We start from the raw sequence: 19,768 nt of genomic DNA on the forward strand, positions 1-19,768 counted from the left end.
CATCACAGTGAGTTACAAGTTGTAGAATGAAATACTTTCAGAGAGTTTTGAGGTTGAAAAAAATGTTCAAAAAAACAAAATGTTTCTGGTCCCATACGTAACGGCACATATTTTCTCTTCTAGAATATAATTGTGAAGGTCATTTTTCTCCATTTTTTGCATGATTATACTTCTCCTAGATATCAATCACCATGATAAAGTTTAATATGATCAAAAGCCATTAACACTATTTTTCAGGTCATAAAAGTCTCTGAATGTCCCATACGTAACGCGCGTGTTATCTTGGACTTGCCCAGTAATGAACTTTTTCATGTCCCTCCATGTCAATTATAGTGTGTTCAAAGGGGTTGTGTGTCTATCTGCCAAAGAAAAGGAAAACCTTATTTTCGTCATGGCTATTTCTCTATACGTAACCGTAGGTGATGAGTGTTGTTGGTATCTGAGCAGTGAATAACACAGCATCAGGCTAAAATCCCCCTTAGTTATACGCGCTAAGCGTTCAATTTGATATATCTTTATTTATGTAGTTAATCACTGCTAATGGAGTTACAGAATTATGTTATGACACGTTTCACTGAAAGTTTGTAAAGCAAAGTTTATGGACAAGGCAAGCAATTGTACATGAATAATACCAATGATTTCAGAGGGAAATTATGGTATACCTAAATGTAAGGGTATCATTGCTTTGGAATTGCTGAGACAATATCTTGGCACGAGGGCTTCCACCTGTAATAACTGATCCCTTTGAAGATGTGTCAGTCACGGTTGATCGTCATGATTCATCTTTCACGTAGAAGCTTCCGTTCCACACTCTTAGTTCGAGAAGACTTACCATCATACTTCAAATTGTGATTAAAGGTAAAGACTCAAAATCAGACAAGTTGACGTGTTATGTCTATGGAAGGTGATTGTTTTTTTAAACCATGCATTGACTTGACAACGTTTAAGCACATTTATCTCAGCTGATTTTGCTCCATTTCCTCTGAAACTTAAGTATGTGGTAGCTCAGACAATAAGCTGCAGTAATCATGCATTTTATTTTTTTCAAATCTCCTCATCAGGTTGATAATTTTGCAGCTAAAAACTGAAAATGAGAATGGAATGTGGACCAAACGATTCCTGAATCATCTTTCACATATAAGCTTACGTTCCTCATATTTTCTCGTCAAGACGTACATGGCCGAGAGGATAAAGGCGACGTCACAAAAGACGTGAGGTTGCACACGTACGGGTTCGAACCCCATGAGAGCACGAAACAAAATATCTTTTGCTTTTTTTGTTTCATGGAGTATTCACCTTCGTCCATGTAGAAATCACGTTTTCATGTAAACGTACACACACACAGGCACACACAGGCACACACACACACACACACACACAATATCCCTACTGAATATCAATGTAAATTTGTGTTGTGTATAGCATACATAGATAGATTTAAGTTTCGCACAAGATCTTCGGATCTTCCGTGTGGCAGAATCGCTTAGCACGCTGCGTGTTTATAATGCCCTACCGGAAGGAGAGAAGTTAATTGAGTCCCGCAGGACTTTTTCTTTTTATTTCTTTTTTCTTTTTTTCTGCAGTTCAGCTTCACTCTGATGTCATGAACAAAGCTACTCTATTTCCCTTGTTTTGTATTGGAGTTTGGAGGTTGGGTTTGCTTCATTAATTTTGTCACACGTAATGTTGTAAATTGCCCCTTGAAACAGTACCCCGCTTGCCACCATTCGTTTTCTCTTTCCCTTTCTCTTCATAGTGTTCTTGTTATACTGTAGCAGGATATTTAGGAACGTGTACGTTTACATAACTAACAGGAATGGGAACTGAATTAATTAACTCTAGTCCAGGTGCATGGCGTCTCGCTTATCTCTTTGGAATTCCAGGTTGTTATTGTTTGACCAAATAACGGAGTTAAAGACAGGCAGGGAAGGAAGTGACTTGATATTGCTTCATAATGAGGAATTTCGGGCAACACCTTTCCAAGTGTAGTGATTATGACGGGGTTCTCTGTCGTTTATTTTTGTCATGGCTGTTTCACTAGTTAGCCATAGGTGATATATGTTGCTGGCATCTGGGAGAATAGAACAGATCAGTACCAAACTGGAATAGCCCTATAAGCAATGTGGTAAGCGTTCAATTTTTTGCATTATCTTTCTTCTTTAAAGTCAATTACTACTCATCGAAATACACAATGATTATAATATGACACGTTCCACTGGTAGTTTAGGAAAAGGGAGTTAATGGACGATGCAATGATAAATGTGCTACCATTGATTTTAGAGACGTCATTGTGGTGTCGTACTGGTGATGGTAAGGGAACCATAGATTGCTTTTAAAGTAATCTATTGGACAATCATTGGACCTTTGCATCAAGACCGTATTCCCATCTAGAATTTAATGCATGTTCCTGCGGCGTTTTTTTTTTAAATCCTGACGTGGACATTTCCTTTTCCTTGTTTTTAATTTAAGAATGTTATATCTAAATTTGTTTCTATCCCCTAACATTTTTTTGTTGTTGTTGAATATAAAGTTGGACATTCCGTGACCGAGTAGAAGAGCAGCGATTTAGTTACAGTTTCAATGCATCTTGTTTACCATCTTCTCTGACATTAAATTGATGGTTTTTATATTTGACATTGTCTGTCTATTTGCCTGTTTATGCTCATAAAACACTGCTATAACAACTAATACATTTGCTTCACTTGTCACATGCAATGATATGGATTGCAGTTGTGCATGCAGTTTTCCTTTTGCCACCTCTCGTTTTTCTCTCCCCTTTTCCCTCACTTTGGTTTTGTTATACTGCAGATGGGAATGATTACAATAACATAACCCAACTTGAAGTAGGAATGAGAACTGAATAAATTACCTCTAGGCCAGGTGTATACAGCGTCTCGCTCATCTCTTTGAAATTTCAGGTTGTCATTGTTCGACCAACGGAGTTGAAGACAGGCTTTATGTTGCTATAGAGGTATCTCGCGCCACATGAATAGAATGCATACGCTGTTTAGTATTAGTAATGAACTTTTTCATGTCCATCCCTGCCAATAAAAGTGTGTTTGACGGGATTCTGTGTCATTCTGCCTACGAGAAAGCAAAGTTTTATTTTCACCATGGCTGTTTCTCTATTCGTAGCCGTGGATGATGGGTGTTGTTGGCATCTGGGCAGTAAAGAACCGAGTATCATGCTATAATACCCCCCCCCCCCCCCCCCCCCCCCGTTAGGTTCTAAGCGTTCAATACGGTGATATATCTTTCTTCTTTATTATATCAATCACTGTTGATGGAATTACAGAATTATATTATGACACGTTTCACTCAAAGCTTAAAAAACAAAGTTTATGCACGATACAAGTAATAGTGCATGAGTCCTATAGGCCATTGATTTTAGATGAGAAATTATGATATGCCTATAGTAGCGGTGTCATTGATTTGATTAGGAATTAATGACACGATTAAGCACTCTTTCCACTTCTAACTGTCCCCTTTGAATGTGTGTCGATCACGTGAGATTGTCATAAATTATCATTCACGTGAGATCGTCATAAATTATCATTCACGTATACGCTTACGTTCAAAGTGTACTCTTAGTTGGAGGAGACCTATAGTTACATGGTTAAAGGTGATGTCTCTTTCGCTAGAGCCGTACGTTTGGCCCGTTTTTCTTTTGCCCTTTTCTCTTTAATTGAGGTATCACTTTCGTCCAGGATAAATCACATTCTCATGTAAACAGACTCACTTGCTCTATATCCTTTGTTTTGTATCGGAGGCTTCATTGGTTTTACTGCTGGTAAATCTCACAAGCTTGTATATAGCTGTAAGAGCTCTCTGAACTGATCATTGTTATAGCGAGATTAGAGGGAGTCATATTGGTTATGTAAATAATGGTCAAAGGTCATGTTTTAAAAGGCCACTGTTAAAGCCAGGATGGTTATAAACACTTAATTGTCATGTTTTATTTGTACGTGCCGAGGATCACTCGGACCCCGTTTACAGTGCGAGGCTCGGCCTCGGCTGGGCCGCGCCGAGCCCACCTTCATTTCGGTGTAAACGCGCAAAAGGCCAAATGCGGGGCCAAAATTAGCCTCGCATTAGGCCACGCTCTGGAGGTGGTCTCGGTCGCGGCCGAGCCGCGGTCGCGCCCGGCCTTTTTCTCAGTGTAAACGCAAACTGGGCTAAATGCGCGGCCAATTTTAGTCTGGCTTCCAAACCCTCGCCTGTACTATTTCGCTATTCAGGATATTAACCACTTCAACGTCGAAAACTAGTATAGTTTAAGGTGGTTTTGTCCTGCAAAGGATTTTCTCCTTCGGCAAAGGCCTTTGCCCGAACGGCGACTTCGTCGCCACGGAATTCAGTTGGCAAAGGATCTGAAAACCAGACAATACCAAATTGCGTTTGTTTACAAGTAGAGCGCCACTACGACAAAATATTGAAAGGCTTGAATCAAAAGCGCGGCCAAGCCTGGCAGTGTAAACGGACTAAATTGCGGGGCTCGGCCTCGCAATTGAGGTTGGCCTTGGCCGCAGCTCGGCCGCGGCTCGGCCCAGCCCCGCACCGTAAACGGGGTCTAAGTTTATGCACTGTACGTACTCAAAAAGTCCGTAAATCGACTTAGTCGCACACGCACAGAATTTCCACTTAGTTTGTGTGACAGAAAAACAAATGTGATCTGAATAATGTAGGCCCAAGAAAGTTCAACTAAGTATTTCATTATAATTTCAAGGTGCTATATTACATTCTTTTTTTTTGTCGATCACGGATGACCGACATCTGATGACCCCAAGCGTATCACCTAACTCGTCTTCAGTGTGACGAGTTTCATATCTCGTTATTATTATTATCATTATTATTATTATTATTATTCCCAGACAAGCAAATACTGATTACCAACAAAGGCAATGCCACAATTTTTTTAACACTTTCAAATTGTAAATAATTTAACTCTGTAATAGACCTATCACAGCTGAGAGCTTGTGTGGCATTTAGAGGTAAATAATATCATAACTGCTTGAGAACTTAAAGTGACCAATTCTGTATGGAATCAAGGAATACAGATTTCATACAATGTAGATGCAGAAGGAGATGTTCTTGTGTTTGTCGCATACATTGTGCTCAGGGTTAATGATTAAGTTTCTCATTGTATTTCTATATGAAGGTTGCCAAAGAGAGTGTGCTGGCATTCAATCCTGATGTCTGCATTGAAGCCAAGCATGACAGCATTATGAAGTAAGAATGGCAATGATAACTTTACATCAATTATGTTGCACACTTTGCATAAAGTTCACACTCATAGACTGTTACTTTGGTCAAAAATTTTTACTTGTTTTACTTTCTCTTGAGTCATAGTTATGTGACAGAATTGTATTGCTAACATGTCAAGAGAGAAAATGTTTACAGCAGCAATGATAAGCAAGACAAATGGCTAAATGTAACAAGCTGCTGCAGTCATTGTGACTCCATTCAGCTGTGCTTGCATGTTTCAATAGATTGCAACAAACATGATTGTGTATCTGAATACTTGCATTGAAACACTGTAATATGTGAAGGATTCAATTTCTCCTCAGACTCTGTGCTGCCAAGTCTGCAAAATTATTTAAGGAGTTATCTCTCCTATGTCATTGTCCGTAAGGTTGATGGAAATGATTAGCACTCAAGTCATGGCTGCACACTTGGCCATATTTTCTACTGGTCTGACCTATCCCTGTCGGTCTAGTAGATACCCAGTTTTCCATTTTTTACCAGTCCTGTTCTTTTTCTCTCTTTTTTTGAATGGCCGTGACAATGTTTGTTGGTTTTTTTTGTCGGTCATGTCTGACTAGTAAATTTGCCAATTGCTGGAAAGTTACTGGCCCAACAGTGATTTCTACTGGTCTGGGATCGTCAGACCAGAGTCAGTGTTAAGCGTTGTGAAAGAGTTGTCAGGTATCAGACAAAAAGCGTGCTCCAATAATACGATTTAAAATTTTCAAGGTCACATCATACTCGACAAAAATACCCTTGTTAGGTGTGCTAGCGTGACAGTCATCTGAGTTACAGATATGAGGGAATTGCATGGAAAAGCAGTAGTTAGTTTGATGCTATAACTGGTAGACAGATTAGTGCAAAATGTTTCCTTAACCCCTACAGGATGAGCTGATTTTGCGATAACATGCATTTCCCATTGGCACCTGCCCAAGTGTACTTGAGACTAGTCTTCAGTCTTCAACCATTTCTGGTTTCTTGACATGATTTTTACACTCTTTGTCATACACATAGCCCAGAGTACAACCGTGACTTCTTCAAGCAGTTCACACTAGTGCTCAATGCACTTGATAATAGAGGTGAGAAACTTCCTTCCTAGCTGATCATCTATTCATTTTTCACTGGTGGCTTAAACAAATGTTAAATTATGTTAGCTAGTGCATTAGTTAACCAAATAGAATATTGAATTACATCGTATGTGTCTCGTAGTGGATTTACGATAGTAATGCCTGGCCAAGTGATACACACTGCCTTTATTGAGCTATAATCCCGTTAATATTTACCAAAAGTGAATTTATATGATTCCAAGCTGACTTCTATTATTGTCAATGCCACAGACAGAAATTTGATTTCTCATGTGTCTTTAATTATCGAGTGAAGTACAAGGAATTTTTTTCACTTTCTTTATTTGCCGTTTTACTGATGCACGACAACACGTTTTGTTTTCATCTTCTCCTTTCCAGCTGCTAGGAACCATGTAAATCGAATGTGTCTAGCTGCTGATGTTCCATTGGTTGAGAGTGGTAGTGCTGGGTATTTAGGTCAGGTCACTGTCATCAAGAAGGTGAGTGATCTGTATGACAGTTGATTTACAATCAAACGTAGTTCATATTTACATGCATTTATAATATGTACCCCCCCCCCCAAAAAAAAAAAAAAAAAAACACACACCAAACAACAACAACAACGAAAACCAAAAAACAACAACAACAAGCAAACAAACAAAGCACAAGAACAGCAACAAAAACAAAACCAAAAGCAACAACAACAATAATAAGTTGTTGACAAAGTTAGGTTTTTCATGTGTAACAGCATACTTGTGTTTGAGAAGCACTTGTGAGCAGAATGTCTGTAACTTGTTACTTATTTTCATTTCTCAGGAATTAATGCATGTAAATGGACAATCGCTTTTCTTTTTTTTTATTTTTATTTGGGTTAACATTTGGTAACCCTCAAAGTGCTGTCATACAATAACTTACTACATTGGTAAGTAGAGCTCATCCCAAGAGTAAGTTGTCCTGTTACAAGGTGCACAGTGAAATATTGTCAATGAAAGACAAATTAGGTGACCACTGGCTGCATTGGACATATATAGGACCTGTGCATAGAAATGACGATTTCCGTTCAGGTGGTACAAAGTATGTAGTGACGGTTTAAAGTAGTGTGCTCTTATATACATATATATGGGAGATATGATGATGTTGTCTTTTAAATCTGTCTTGCTTTTGATTAGGGGAAGACTGAGTGCTATGAATGTCACCCAGCCCCTCCTCAGAAGTCCTTCCCAGGGTGCACCATTCGCAACACTCCCTCTGAGCCCATTCACTGCATCGTGTGGGGCAAACACTTATTCAAGTAAGTCATGTCATTTTACATTTGCACGTGCATGAAGACTATTCAATCCACCTTCCATCCAACCAAGTATCTAACGTCTAGATAAGAGAGATTGTAAACAGTATCTCTTTCCCTTCCTCCCGTTTGTTTTATTAATAGTTGAAATGACATTCCTGCATCAGCATTGTTTCCTGGAGTAAAGTACAAAGTAGAATGGACATGCCCATATGGCATTGTGTAACTGCTTTTGCAGTTACTGAGATGTGCTGAATGGAATTATAGTCTATGAAGATTTTGAAGTGGTTTGAAAGGAAATGCACCTCTGATGAACAAGATGTAGATATTACTAGAGCTGTCAGTTTACACATTCACACACATGCACACACACACGTACACACATTCATGCTAGTACCTGCTCTGCTTATATCTTGTTACTCTGTAGGGAAATTGTTACCATTATTGTACTTGCACTATCAATAATTATCTGAAATGTGAACATTAAAGAAATACCTGTGGATTATGTGGCAAAGACACTGTGTGTTCTGCTTGTTTGCACATATTTTTATAAACAAATAAAGACTACCAGTATGAATTAGAAAATTGTTTACAATTTCTGGTTACCATTTTCATCGGTGGATATGGCAGTAAACACTTTTCTCTCTCTCTCTCTCTCTCTCTCTCTCTCTCTCTCTCTCTCTCTCTTAAGAAAGTACTGAATGAAGTGAAGCATTGCACTTTTTTTCCTTAGATTTTTGTTTTGTTTGGTTTTGTTTGGTTTGGTTTGGTTTGGTTTTTGTCAGTAACCTTACTTGAGTTTGCAGGAGGTAATTTATCAAGAATTTTGTCTTCACACAGCCAACTGTTTGGAGAGGAAGACCCAGACCAAGATGTTTCTCCGGACACTGCAGACCCGGAGGCTGCAGGAGATGCTGGACAGCAAGCAGTGGAGCGCATCCCAACCATGGAGGATGGCAATTTCCACAGAGAGTCCACCAGGGAGTGGGCCCAGCAGAATGGCTATAATGCAGCAAAGCTTTTCAGAAAGGTTAGTGGAGGCTTTTGTGGCTCAGGGGATTGCTGATATGCTCTGTGCTTTCAAATATAAGGTCTTTGGGTTTCTCAATACCTGAAGAGGAAGGAGTGACCTTTGGCATACCATGTACATCATGTACTTCTGTGACTTAGGACTTGTAAGGCAAGTTTGAGAGTGGTCGACTTCACAAGCAAGAACCAGAGTGATGAAATAGGAAGAATTATCCTATTTCAGAACAAAAGTTGGGGTTTCCAACCTGGGATAAGTACGAACAAGGTATACATTGCATCTGTGTCGCTGGAGGCAATATTTTCACGAGTATCAGTCAACTCAGAAAACTTCCTCTGACAAGTTACAATCTTATGACAAGAAATTGAAGGTTTCATATCAAATGTTTAGCGGTGCTCTCATACATAACCATGCCTAATCAGTTAACTCCTAACCACAAGCACTTGCATTACTGTATCATTATGTTGCTTTTCTAGGTGAGTCTAGACATTTATAGTATGTACAGGTGCTTCCATGAACTTGTTCTTTGTTCATTGTATCATTTCCAGCATCCAGTGTAGCTAGTAGTCATGCTACTTCCCGGATAGCATTAGGTGATTTACTCAGATTTGACAAGGTGATGTTTTGCTGTTAATCAGTAAGTTTAAACCGATCATGTTGCTTTGTCTCAGTTTTTCTACGAAGACATCAAGTACCTGTTGTCAATGGAGAAGCTGTGGCAAAAGCGGCGACCTCCGACCCCTCTGGACTGGAATGACCTGCCTGACACAGGAGGTATGTTTGAAAGTTTTGGCATTTATGAGAACTGGTCAACTGCAGTGCAGTTAGATTTGTTCGGGTTTTTTTTTTTAATCCATTTGACACTAGCACAAAAGGTAGATACAGTATAGGTGGATGTAATGGTAGATGTATTGTATATTTCTTTAGGTATTCATGTCTTGCTGGCAAAAGACTGAATTGCACATGAAATTACATTGTGTAAGAGACAGTATGAATGCATTCAGAGACACTTTTATGAGTGCTTACAAAACTGATATTGATTTTAAAAAGGGAGTGATGCTCACAAGCACATGCATAATAATGCGCAATTTGATCACTGTAATGTAAGGACAATCAGCAGAACATCCTTTCTTACTATACTAAGGTAGTCAGCCACAGTGTGTGATGATCCAATGACACAGTAGGCAGTAGAATGATTTATAGAATGATTTCAAGAATGACAAAATGATTTATATCACATATTTTTACACTATTTTAAGCATGTAGAACTGACCATATCACAAAGACTTCCTCCTTTCAGACACAACAGTAAAGACCAGACAAAATCAGAGACTCAATGGCATTTTCTGTGTACTGAAACAGATGAAACATAAACTTGTTGTACTCACATATCCTGAACATGTATACACATTTGCATTTTTCATGATTTCTTGAATATTGTAAAATTGACATTTTTGCAAAAATAAGAGCATGCAAATATTTTTGCATGCCATATGTTCCAGTAATTAATGTCCTGATTCCGCAGAATTAAAAAACATTCAATACTCACCTTACCTAGCCGAGCGTGAAAAATTACTTATGCGAAAATATCCACTTTTACAGTACCTTGTCAAAAAGTAAGTGATGTCTAAATTTTTAAATAAAGACTCAATTTCTTTCAGACAAAATGTCAAAGTTGTACCAATCATTCATCAATAGTGTTACAGTTAAATGAAGTTGAAGTTGCCAAAGCATTAATGATGTCAACTGAAAGAAGATGGCGAAGTGAAAAGATTATTTAGACTACATCATATATAACTTTTACAAATGGGATAGTGGATGTATTTCTCACAATGTTTTTTGTGACTTTGCTGTCATGTTTATATATCACCAACTGCCTCAATTTCTTTGTAGAATGATAAATACATTATATTGTTACTTTGCATTTGTATGTTTAAAAGGGTCCAGCAAGAATGAATCGGGTGTATTGAGGGATCAACGTCAGCTGAGTCTCCGGGAGTGTGCAAAGATGTTTGAAGAGAGTTTAGCTGACCTTCAGGTCCAAGCTAAAGAGAGAGGAGAGCTAGCCTGGGATAAGGTAGGATGATGATGATGGTGATGATGGTGATGATGATGATAGTGGAGAGGATGGTGATGATGATGGTGGTGGTAATAGTGAAAATGATGATGGTGATGGTGATGGTGATGGTGATGGTGATGGTGATGGTGATGGTGATGGTGATGGTGATGGTGGTGGTGATGGTGATGATATTGAGGAGGATGGTGATGATGATGGTGGTGGTAATGGTGATAATGATGATGGTGGTGATGGTGATGATGATGATAGTGGGAAGGATTGTGATAATGATGGTGGTTGTAATGGTGATAATAATGATGATGGTGATAATGATGACCAGTGATGATAGTGGTAGTTGTGATGTTGGTATTATGTTAATGATGATGTTGATGCTTGTGTTGACTGTAATGATTATAATATTGAAATGATAGTAGTGATCATAGTGATGCCAGTAGTAATGATGATGGTGATGGTGATGATAGTAATGATGCTAGTAGTATATCTTGCGTTAAAACTAAGTCATTGTGTGTTTCTCTGGACTATCATTTGCAAAGCAGTCTCATAGTTACAAATCCCAGTCTTAAGGAGATCAATAAAAGTTGAAAAGAGCTTACCTGCATCAATATCTTATTTTGTCACCATGTCTCACTTTTCACACCAGACAGCTCTCCAGGTAGTAGCTCTCCTTGCTAAAATGACAAAGATGTGTAATGAGCTGATTTTCAGCGTCACAAGACGATCTCTTGCTTTTCCACAGTGTGTTTGAACAATTGATACGTAGTGTAAAGGTCCCATCAGCCTGTTTAAATTTCCTGAACTGTGACAACAGGCTCAATGCAGCAAATTTTTTTTGCAAGATGTTGTGATGGTAATTAATCTGATCTGGTATTATTTCACACACTAAGGTGTAGTATAAGAAGCTATGTAGTGAGAGAATGCTTAAAACAACTTTGTGTAAGAAACAAGAAGAGATGATTCCACATCAACCACCAAATTCATGCTATATTCACTGCTTTGCGAAATGGTCCTAACATTTGCATATTCTCAGGATTGCAGTCTTGCGTGGTATAATAACAGCATTGTATAAGAATGCTTTACCTGAAGTAATGTTTCTTACTCACCAGCCTTCACCATGATGGTATAAATCTTGACATTGTCATTACAGGATGATACAGCATCCATGGACTTTGTGGCCAGTACAGCAAACATCAGGGCACACATTTTTGGCATTCCTATGAAGACGAGGTTTGACATCAAATGTGAGTCAAAGTTCTCATACCCAGATCTCCCAATCGTTCCACTTTGGAGTAAAAAAAATCCTAAAATTTAGCCTTTTAGTTACACATGCAAAAGTCACATTAGTTCCAAATAGTATGGCATTTTCAAGAAAATATTTGTGAATTTGACTCAAGTAGGTGGCAAGTGTTTGTTTGTTCACATATTCTTTGACTGAAACAAAGAGTTAAAGTGACAAAAGTCTTTTGTGGAGTATATCTAAGTTGTTATTATCCTAACACAGTAGTCGTATCATTTACTTAGTTAGAACACAAATGATTTTTGTTTGGATGTATGTGGCACCTATCAGAATGAATAGCCTCACAAAGTGCCCTAACGTACAGAGTGATATGTTCTTTATTACATATTAACTTGTACTTAGCAATCACTTCCTACAATTTGCAGTGTCACCTTCACACATCGTGGCACTTCTTCTTACTCTAGCTGGCATTTACATACTACATGTTTGCCCATCAATGAGAACATACCAAGTGTCAATTCACGTGACTGCATTTAGCCAACAAGTGGCATGTGTTTTTAATAATTGTAGTAATATTCTGTGATATATGTGTGTGTGTGTGTGTGTATGTGTCCCTCACAGCCATGGCAGGGAACATCATTCCAGCAATTGCCACGACCAATGCTGTCATTGCCGGACTCATTGTCATTGAGGCCCTCAAGGTGTTGTCCAACAGGATGGACCAGTGTAAAACGGTAAGATATCAAAACTTTTATGACTGCAAGTGTCCATGGTTTTGCTGGTCATTACAGTACTGTACAAGTTGTGTGCCTAGTCTGCAAACATTGTAAGGGCTTAGGGTCCCAAACAGAAATGTGGTAAACATTTCAAAATGAGGGTTGAATGATTGACAGAGCACCTTTACACTAGAAAATGATTACTGTTGCTTTTGTGACATTACTTAGATGAGCATATAAGATTTAAGTATTTACACACACGCACACAAACACACGCAGACAAATGAAGCAAGAGTAAACATTAAAGGACAAGTTCACCTTCATAGACATGTGGGTTGAGTGAATGCAGCAATATTAGTAGAACACATCTGTGAGAGTTTGAGCAAAATCGGACAATCCGTTAAAAAGTTATGAAATTTTGAAGTTTCTGCTCAGTCACGGCTGGATGAAAAGACTACTATAGCTTGTGATGTCACATGAGTACAACGATATAAAGAAAGAATAAAGAAAATTCAACACATTTCCATTTTTCTCGCATAACAAAAGAACACTCGACTTCTCTCTTTCAGAAGACAGGGGGAATAATATTACCCTTAACATACGTCAGTAGCAAGTCAAAGAAATGTGCACTTTATTCAAAAAGTAAAGTTTTGTGAAATTCTCTTTTTATTTTCCTTATTTAGTTGTACGCACGTGACATCATACACTGTAGTAGTCTTCTCTTCCAGCAGTGACGGCGCAGATACTTAAAATATTCGTAACTTTTGAACAGATTGTCCAATTTTCCTCAAACTTTCACTGATGTGTTCTACTAATATTACTGCGTTCTCTCAATCCTTAAGTATATGAAGGTGGACTTGTCCTTTAAGTTGAAGAGTGATTACTTATGCCATAGCACTTTGATCTATTATTTGGTGGCGACACGACTTATTGCAAAGATATGGTAAAGCAAGATATCATCAGAGCATCAGAAATACCAAGAAAAATTGTATAATAAGTGCTGCTAAGGTCACACACACACACATACACACACACACACACACACACAAACAAACTTATCACGTCAAATGAAAATACCAGCACATGCTGATGGCAGTGTGGCAAATGATATGCAACATGAATAATGATCTCCAAGGCTTTTTTAATTTAATATGACTTCATAAATCCTTTGTTTGCTCACCCAATATATATATTCCTCTATTCTAGTGCAGGTCTACATGGCTAGGGTGCCTAATGCCAGGAAGAAGCTTCTAGTCCCATGTGTGCTCATTCCTCCCAACCCAGACTGCTATGTCTGTGCTGACAGACCAGAGGTATGAGAGAGAATCAAAAGTCCTGGTCAGGTTCATTTGTTGTCTTTTTTTTTTCTACACATTTGAATATGCATGAAGTGCATTTGCAAATAAAGAAAAACAAAATAAAACAAAAATATCAGACCAGGGACCCATTTCATGAAACTTGTTATCAGTGACAAGTTGTCATAGTTGTTATAAGCTACTGAAATCCTTGCATCTTATTGGCTGAGAGCAAATTTGTCAAATAAGAAATGTGCCAGTTGTCACTGATAGCAAGTTTTATGAAACGAGACCCAGGTGTGTAAGCTCTGGTGTGGCATTCTTCATCAAAACAAGCTGTATGTTGGCAGATAATGTTTTTATTTCCCCCACACATCAAGATTGTGATATCGGCCCTTTTCGTTAGATCTGGTCATTTAGGCCAAGAGCAATCAGCCAACTTACTTTTCTTTTCTTTAAACATCTTCAGATTGTTATGTTTGTAGCTATTCACATATGAGTGTCATATTTTAAAAGCCCAAGAATAGTTTCCGGATATCTCTGTTTTTGTTTTTGTTTTTGTCTTTTGTTTTTTTTTTTTGCTTCATATCCATCTGATGTAGCTTAGCTGTAGTGAGAAAAGTCTGTTCATTTTAATACATTAATTGTACCATGTACTTCTGATATGTATTTTATTGTTTCTGTTAGAAGATCTTGATGTATGTTTCAATACTTGTGAATTGTACAGTTATAAGAAATGAGGACATAGATTATTATTCATGTACTCAAAGAGTTTAAGGACAATTTTTACAAAGACAATTCTTTTTCTGTTATGCATTATTTTTTTTTGCAACATTTATTTCCTTTTTTAATTCTATTATTATGTACAGGTGACAGTAAAACTCAATACAAACACAACCACTGTCAGGGTCTTTCAGGACAAGGTAAGTAAAGGTATTTCCTGAGGGTGAAAGCTTTCATACAATATACTCTGACATGTATATTTGTAGTAAGCTATACTGATACTGGAAGTACAGTATTGACACAACACAATCTGAGGACTTCTTGCACGTTTATTTAGTAGTACGTTGATTATGACCATGGTAGTATTTTGAGTGAGCAATGTTCTTAGATCTGCCTAGATTCACCATCTGGTCATGTGAAATTTGGTTTAAAAAAAATATATATATAGAAACTGCATGAAAAGCGACATCAATTAGTTTCAGTCAGTACAAGAGTGAAATGTGCAAGCCTGAGCCGCAGAAGTATCATCCATGCTGTTTAAGAGCAACATCTTTATGAAACTGAGGCTCCTTGATCAGCATTGCAATAGTGGGAATTGATATTTGTGATACCAATGATAGTAGAAATGGCATGTATTGTGCAATATAGACATGAAACTAGAAATGTCACTATGACGACTGGTAAGCCATGTGTTTAGTGTTTATATACTTCTTGAATTAGACTTCATTCTGATGGCTAAATTGTTTCAGAGAACATATATTCGGGAATTTCAGTATTTGTACTTAACCTTTTGACCCTTGCCCTTTCACCCCATGGCCAACATTATTCTTCAAATAATGATTTACTGGTATTATCCAATTTTCATGACAATACCTTGAGTGATTTTTCAAATATGGGGGGAAGGTAGTGACATTTTGACATTATCATTTTGACTCCATGGCTCAAATCTTTCCTTACAGAATCATTGTTCAGTAATACATGTACATACCTAGTTTAATTAAGAGTATGCACAGTGTGATTTTTATGCCTCCGCCACGAAGTGTCGCCGGAGGCATTATGTTTTCAGGTTGTCCGTCCTTCCGTCCTTCCGTCCGTCTGTCCGTCCGTCTGTCCGTCCGTAATCAATTTTGTGGACAGCATAACTAAAAAACTGTGTGAGGTATCCTAATGAAACTTGGCATGTATATGTATAAGGGAGTGAAGTTGTGCCACTGAACTCTACTATTGGAAGGGGCGCTATGCGCACTTACCGCGCACTACACACAAAAAAGTGCCAAGAATCGTATGGCTATTTCGCTACGAAATGAGTAATATTGTCCACAAAATTGCATTTTGACATCAGTCATTTCGTTGAAGAAGTTTTCATTTTGTCAAAGAACCAGTTGTTTTGTTAGGACATTTTCATTTTGTCGACTAAAGAGCCATTTCGTAATGAAATTGCCTGTGCGATACTTGGCGCCCCATGATTTACACCTAAGTGACTTTCCACTGAGGCACCCGCACTTCTTCTGCGTACCATCTGCACAACAATAGCGTAGAGTAAAATGGGCGGGGCCTAAAGGTGGAATCCTAAAATGGCAGCGCCAACTAAAGCTTTTCTGGTGGCTTCGAGCACTGCGCGTAACGTCACTTCCAATATAGAGTTCAGTGAGTTGTGCCTATCAACTTTTGGGTCCAGATGCTCAAGGTCAAAGGTCAAAGGTCAAGGTCAGATGCTCAAAATTTCACTATTTCCCTCATATCTCTGCAATGCCTGAAGGTATTTTCTTGAAACTTGGTTTATACCTATATTACCAGATAAAGATTCCTTCAGGACAAATTTGGGCCATGAGGTCAAAGGTCAAACGTCGAGTGAAAGTGCTAAAATTTCACATTTTTTTCATATCTTTGAAAGGGGTCAAGGTATCTTCATGAAACTTAATGCATATAAATGTACTGCCTGAAGGTGATTCTCTTGAGGGGGCTTGGGGTCAAAGGTCAGGGGTCAAAGGTGAGGTTAAAATGCAAAAATTCTATTTGATGTTGAAATGACACTTATTCTCCATGTCTTTGAGTGCTCAATGCATAATTTGATCAAACTAGGTGTAAATAAGCATTACCAGTACTGTACAATAATTCTGTCTGGAAAGGTTTTGGCCATGGGATCAAAGATGAAGGACCTACTATGAAAGTGGAAATTTTCGCGTAGTTGAAAGTTTTGCACAACTTGAAACTAGCGTGAATTAGCGTGAATATAAAAGCACATGAATATTTTGCTTGCCATTAAAATTGTTGCATGTTTACATCAAGTATTACAAAAAGATCATGAACACTGTAGATTTAAAAGGAAGATTCCTGTCTTTGATATATAAATTTGTATGATGTGCCCACTGTGTAAAAAGCTACTTTAGGGCTCCCACCTGTAAATAAAATGGAATGTCCCAGACCCCTTCACAAATTCGTGCCAAAGATACCAAAATAAATGAAGTAAAAAATTAATTAAAAATGATTAATGCAGTTTTGCATAAAACTGAATAGCTGCAGATATTGAGTATGAATTCCTCTACCAACTGCATTTTGGTATGAAGATGAAAGCTTTTCTCATGGAATTTGAAGGGACTATATTGCATTAGGTGCATGTATGGAAAATAGGTGACTTTTTGAGTGAAAAAAACTCATAGTCTGGCTTTGTGGACCTTTGGACAGAGCTTGAGGTGAAGAACCTGCCTTGGAAATTTAGTGGATTACAGGGTGTAGCTCACTTATCCAGGTTAGTGAAGATGAAACACCTCATTTCTCCCAGTTTTTTACAGAATATTTTGAATTTTGAATTCTAACATACGTCTCTTTGGGAAATTATTTACCCATGTGAGCCCTATAGCAGGGCTCGACACTAACGGTGGCCCAGTGGCCCGGGGCCCAAAAAAACGCACGTCGGGCCACCAAAATTTCAGAAATGAAGATTTTGGTGGCCCAATCGGGCCACCAAAAAAAGTCTGATGTTTGCCTTTACTTTTGGAAATGTACAGCGGTAACAATCAGCTCTGTAAGATGCTAAAATAAATGTCAGATGTTTGCTTTTAAGTTTGGAAATGAATAACGGTAATATTTGACTCCATATGAAACTAAGATAAATGTCGGATGTTTGCTTATATTCTTTTGGAAATGAATAACGGTAAGATTCACCTCCTTACAGTGCTAAAATTAATGTCAGATATTTGATTTTACGTTCGGAAATGAATAAGGATAACATTCAGCTCCGGAAGATGCTGAAATAAATGTCGAATGTTTGCTTTGACATTCGGAAATCAGAAATGAATAACGGTAACTTTCGGCTCTTTACAATGCTAAAACATATGTCGGATGTTTACAAATGTCTGCAAATGCTCCCACTTTCTCATTTCAAACGTAAGTTTTGACCACCTAAATAGGCATCAACTTTTATAATAATCTATAAGCCTATTTGCAAAATCTTAGAACTCAGAATAACGGTAAGATGATTGAATTTTCTATTCATTTATTTTAGACAAGGGTACCTGTATCACTTCAGTAATACTTAATATTTATTTTTCTATGTTTAGTAGGACCGATTTAATTTTTCTTATGTTTTTCTTGATTTTTTTTCGGGCCACCAGATTTTACTTTTGGGCCACCAAAAAATAAAAATCAATGATTTTGGTGGCCTGATCGGGCCACCAAAAATAAAAGTTAGTGTGGAGCCCTGCCTATAGAGAACACACGCAGTGCACACAAGTCAATGGGAAGTATTCATCCCATACAAGCTCTGCTGGTTTATGTTGATCTATTCTGTCAAATCCCTCCCTCTGCTCTGCCTACCCCCCCCCCCCTTTCCCCCTTAGCTTTCCCCTCTACTCCCCCCCCCCCCCCCCCTCCTCCCAACTCTGCTTAAAGGTATTAGCCCACATTTGTAAACCTGCAGCAATTGGTCTCATAGTTAGCATGGAGTTTGGGTATGATTGCAGTAACACCTGTGCAAAATTTCGTTCCAATTAGTCCATTACTTTCATAAAAATAAATGAAAATGCACCGTATGCATGCATATAACGCACGCTCGCTAGCTCCGGTCCACGTACGTACTACATGCATGCGATATTGTGTAAGTTACATGTACGTAGCTAGCCCGCGCTCGTAATTCAATTTTGGGTCGGGTTGACCCGGTTTGAAAATTGATTTTAAAACGATGATTTTCTCTCTTTTATCGAATGGTATAGACAAATAGCAACAGGTGAGGTATGTTACTGTCATAACTTGTACTTGAAGTCATATTGGACCTGTTTTATACAGTTATGATTTTCGTGGGTTTGCAAATGTGGGCTAATACCTTTAAGTACAATTTGTTTTTATGCCTCCCCCACAAAGTGTCACCGAAGGCATTATGTTTTCGGGTTGTCCGTCTGTACGTCCGTCCTTCCGTCCGTCCGTCTGTCCGTCCGTCCTTCCATCCGTAATCAATTGTGTGGACAGCGTATCTAAAAAACTGTTAGAGGTATCCTTATGAAATTTGGCATGTATATGTATGAGTGAGCGAAGTTGTGCCTATCAACTTTTGGATGCACATGCTCAAGGTCAAAGGTCAAAAGGTTAAGGTCAAATGCTCAAAATTTCACTATTTCCCCTATCTATGCAATGCCTGAGGTATTTTCTTGAAACGTGGTGTATACATGAACTACCAAATAAAGATTCCCCAGAGAGAGCTTCGGGTCATGAGGTCAAAGGTCAAGGGTCAAAGGTCAAGTGAAAATTTTAAAATTTCACTTTTTTCTCCATATCTCACAAATATTTCAAGGTATCTGCATGGAACTTAGTATATATGCATGTGCTGACTGGCAGTGATCATGTAGGGAATTTAGGGGTCATGGATCAAAGGTCAGGGGTCAAAGGTCAAGGTCAATTCATCAAAATGTCATTATTTTTCTCTTATCTATGCAATGCCTGCAGGATTTTTTCTTGAAACTTAGTGTATGCATGTATTATCCAATACAGATTCTCTTGGAAGTTTCTTGCCCAAAGGTCAAGTGAAAGTGCTAAATTTTACTTCTTCTTCTACTTATAAAAGGGTCAAAAGTTGGGTACAAATCCTCAAATCCCCAAATACCTGCACTC

The 19,768-nt window shown here is 38.2% G+C and overlaps 1 protein-coding gene across 1 annotated transcript in view; it reads left to right on the forward strand.

Moving 5' to 3' along the window:
- LOC139729756 (SUMO-activating enzyme subunit 2-like) overlaps nucleotides 1–19,768 on the forward strand; it is a 40,066-nt gene that overhangs the window by 9,526 nt on the left and 10,772 nt on the right. The window contains exons 3-13 of the mRNA XM_071640689.1: nucleotides 5,159–5,229; nucleotides 6,259–6,323; nucleotides 6,708–6,808; nucleotides 7,478–7,599; nucleotides 8,434–8,623; nucleotides 9,292–9,394; nucleotides 10,561–10,697; nucleotides 11,842–11,935; nucleotides 12,553–12,665; nucleotides 13,859–13,960; nucleotides 14,812–14,865. Coding sequence (XP_071496790.1) covers nucleotides 5,159–5,229; nucleotides 6,259–6,323; nucleotides 6,708–6,808; nucleotides 7,478–7,599; nucleotides 8,434–8,623; nucleotides 9,292–9,394; nucleotides 10,561–10,697; nucleotides 11,842–11,935; nucleotides 12,553–12,665; nucleotides 13,859–13,960; nucleotides 14,812–14,865 — 1,152 coding nt within the window. The remainder of the gene's footprint in view (nucleotides 1–5,158; nucleotides 5,230–6,258; nucleotides 6,324–6,707; nucleotides 6,809–7,477; nucleotides 7,600–8,433; nucleotides 8,624–9,291; nucleotides 9,395–10,560; nucleotides 10,698–11,841; nucleotides 11,936–12,552; nucleotides 12,666–13,858; nucleotides 13,961–14,811; nucleotides 14,866–19,768) is intronic.

Source organism: Diadema antillarum, unplaced genomic scaffold, assembly GCF_040938485.1.
Source record: "Diadema antillarum isolate AM-2024a unplaced genomic scaffold, OU_Dant_1.0 seq00000263_RagTag, whole genome shotgun sequence".
NCBI lineage: Eukaryota > Metazoa > Echinodermata > Echinoidea > Diadematoida > Diadematidae > Diadema > Diadema antillarum.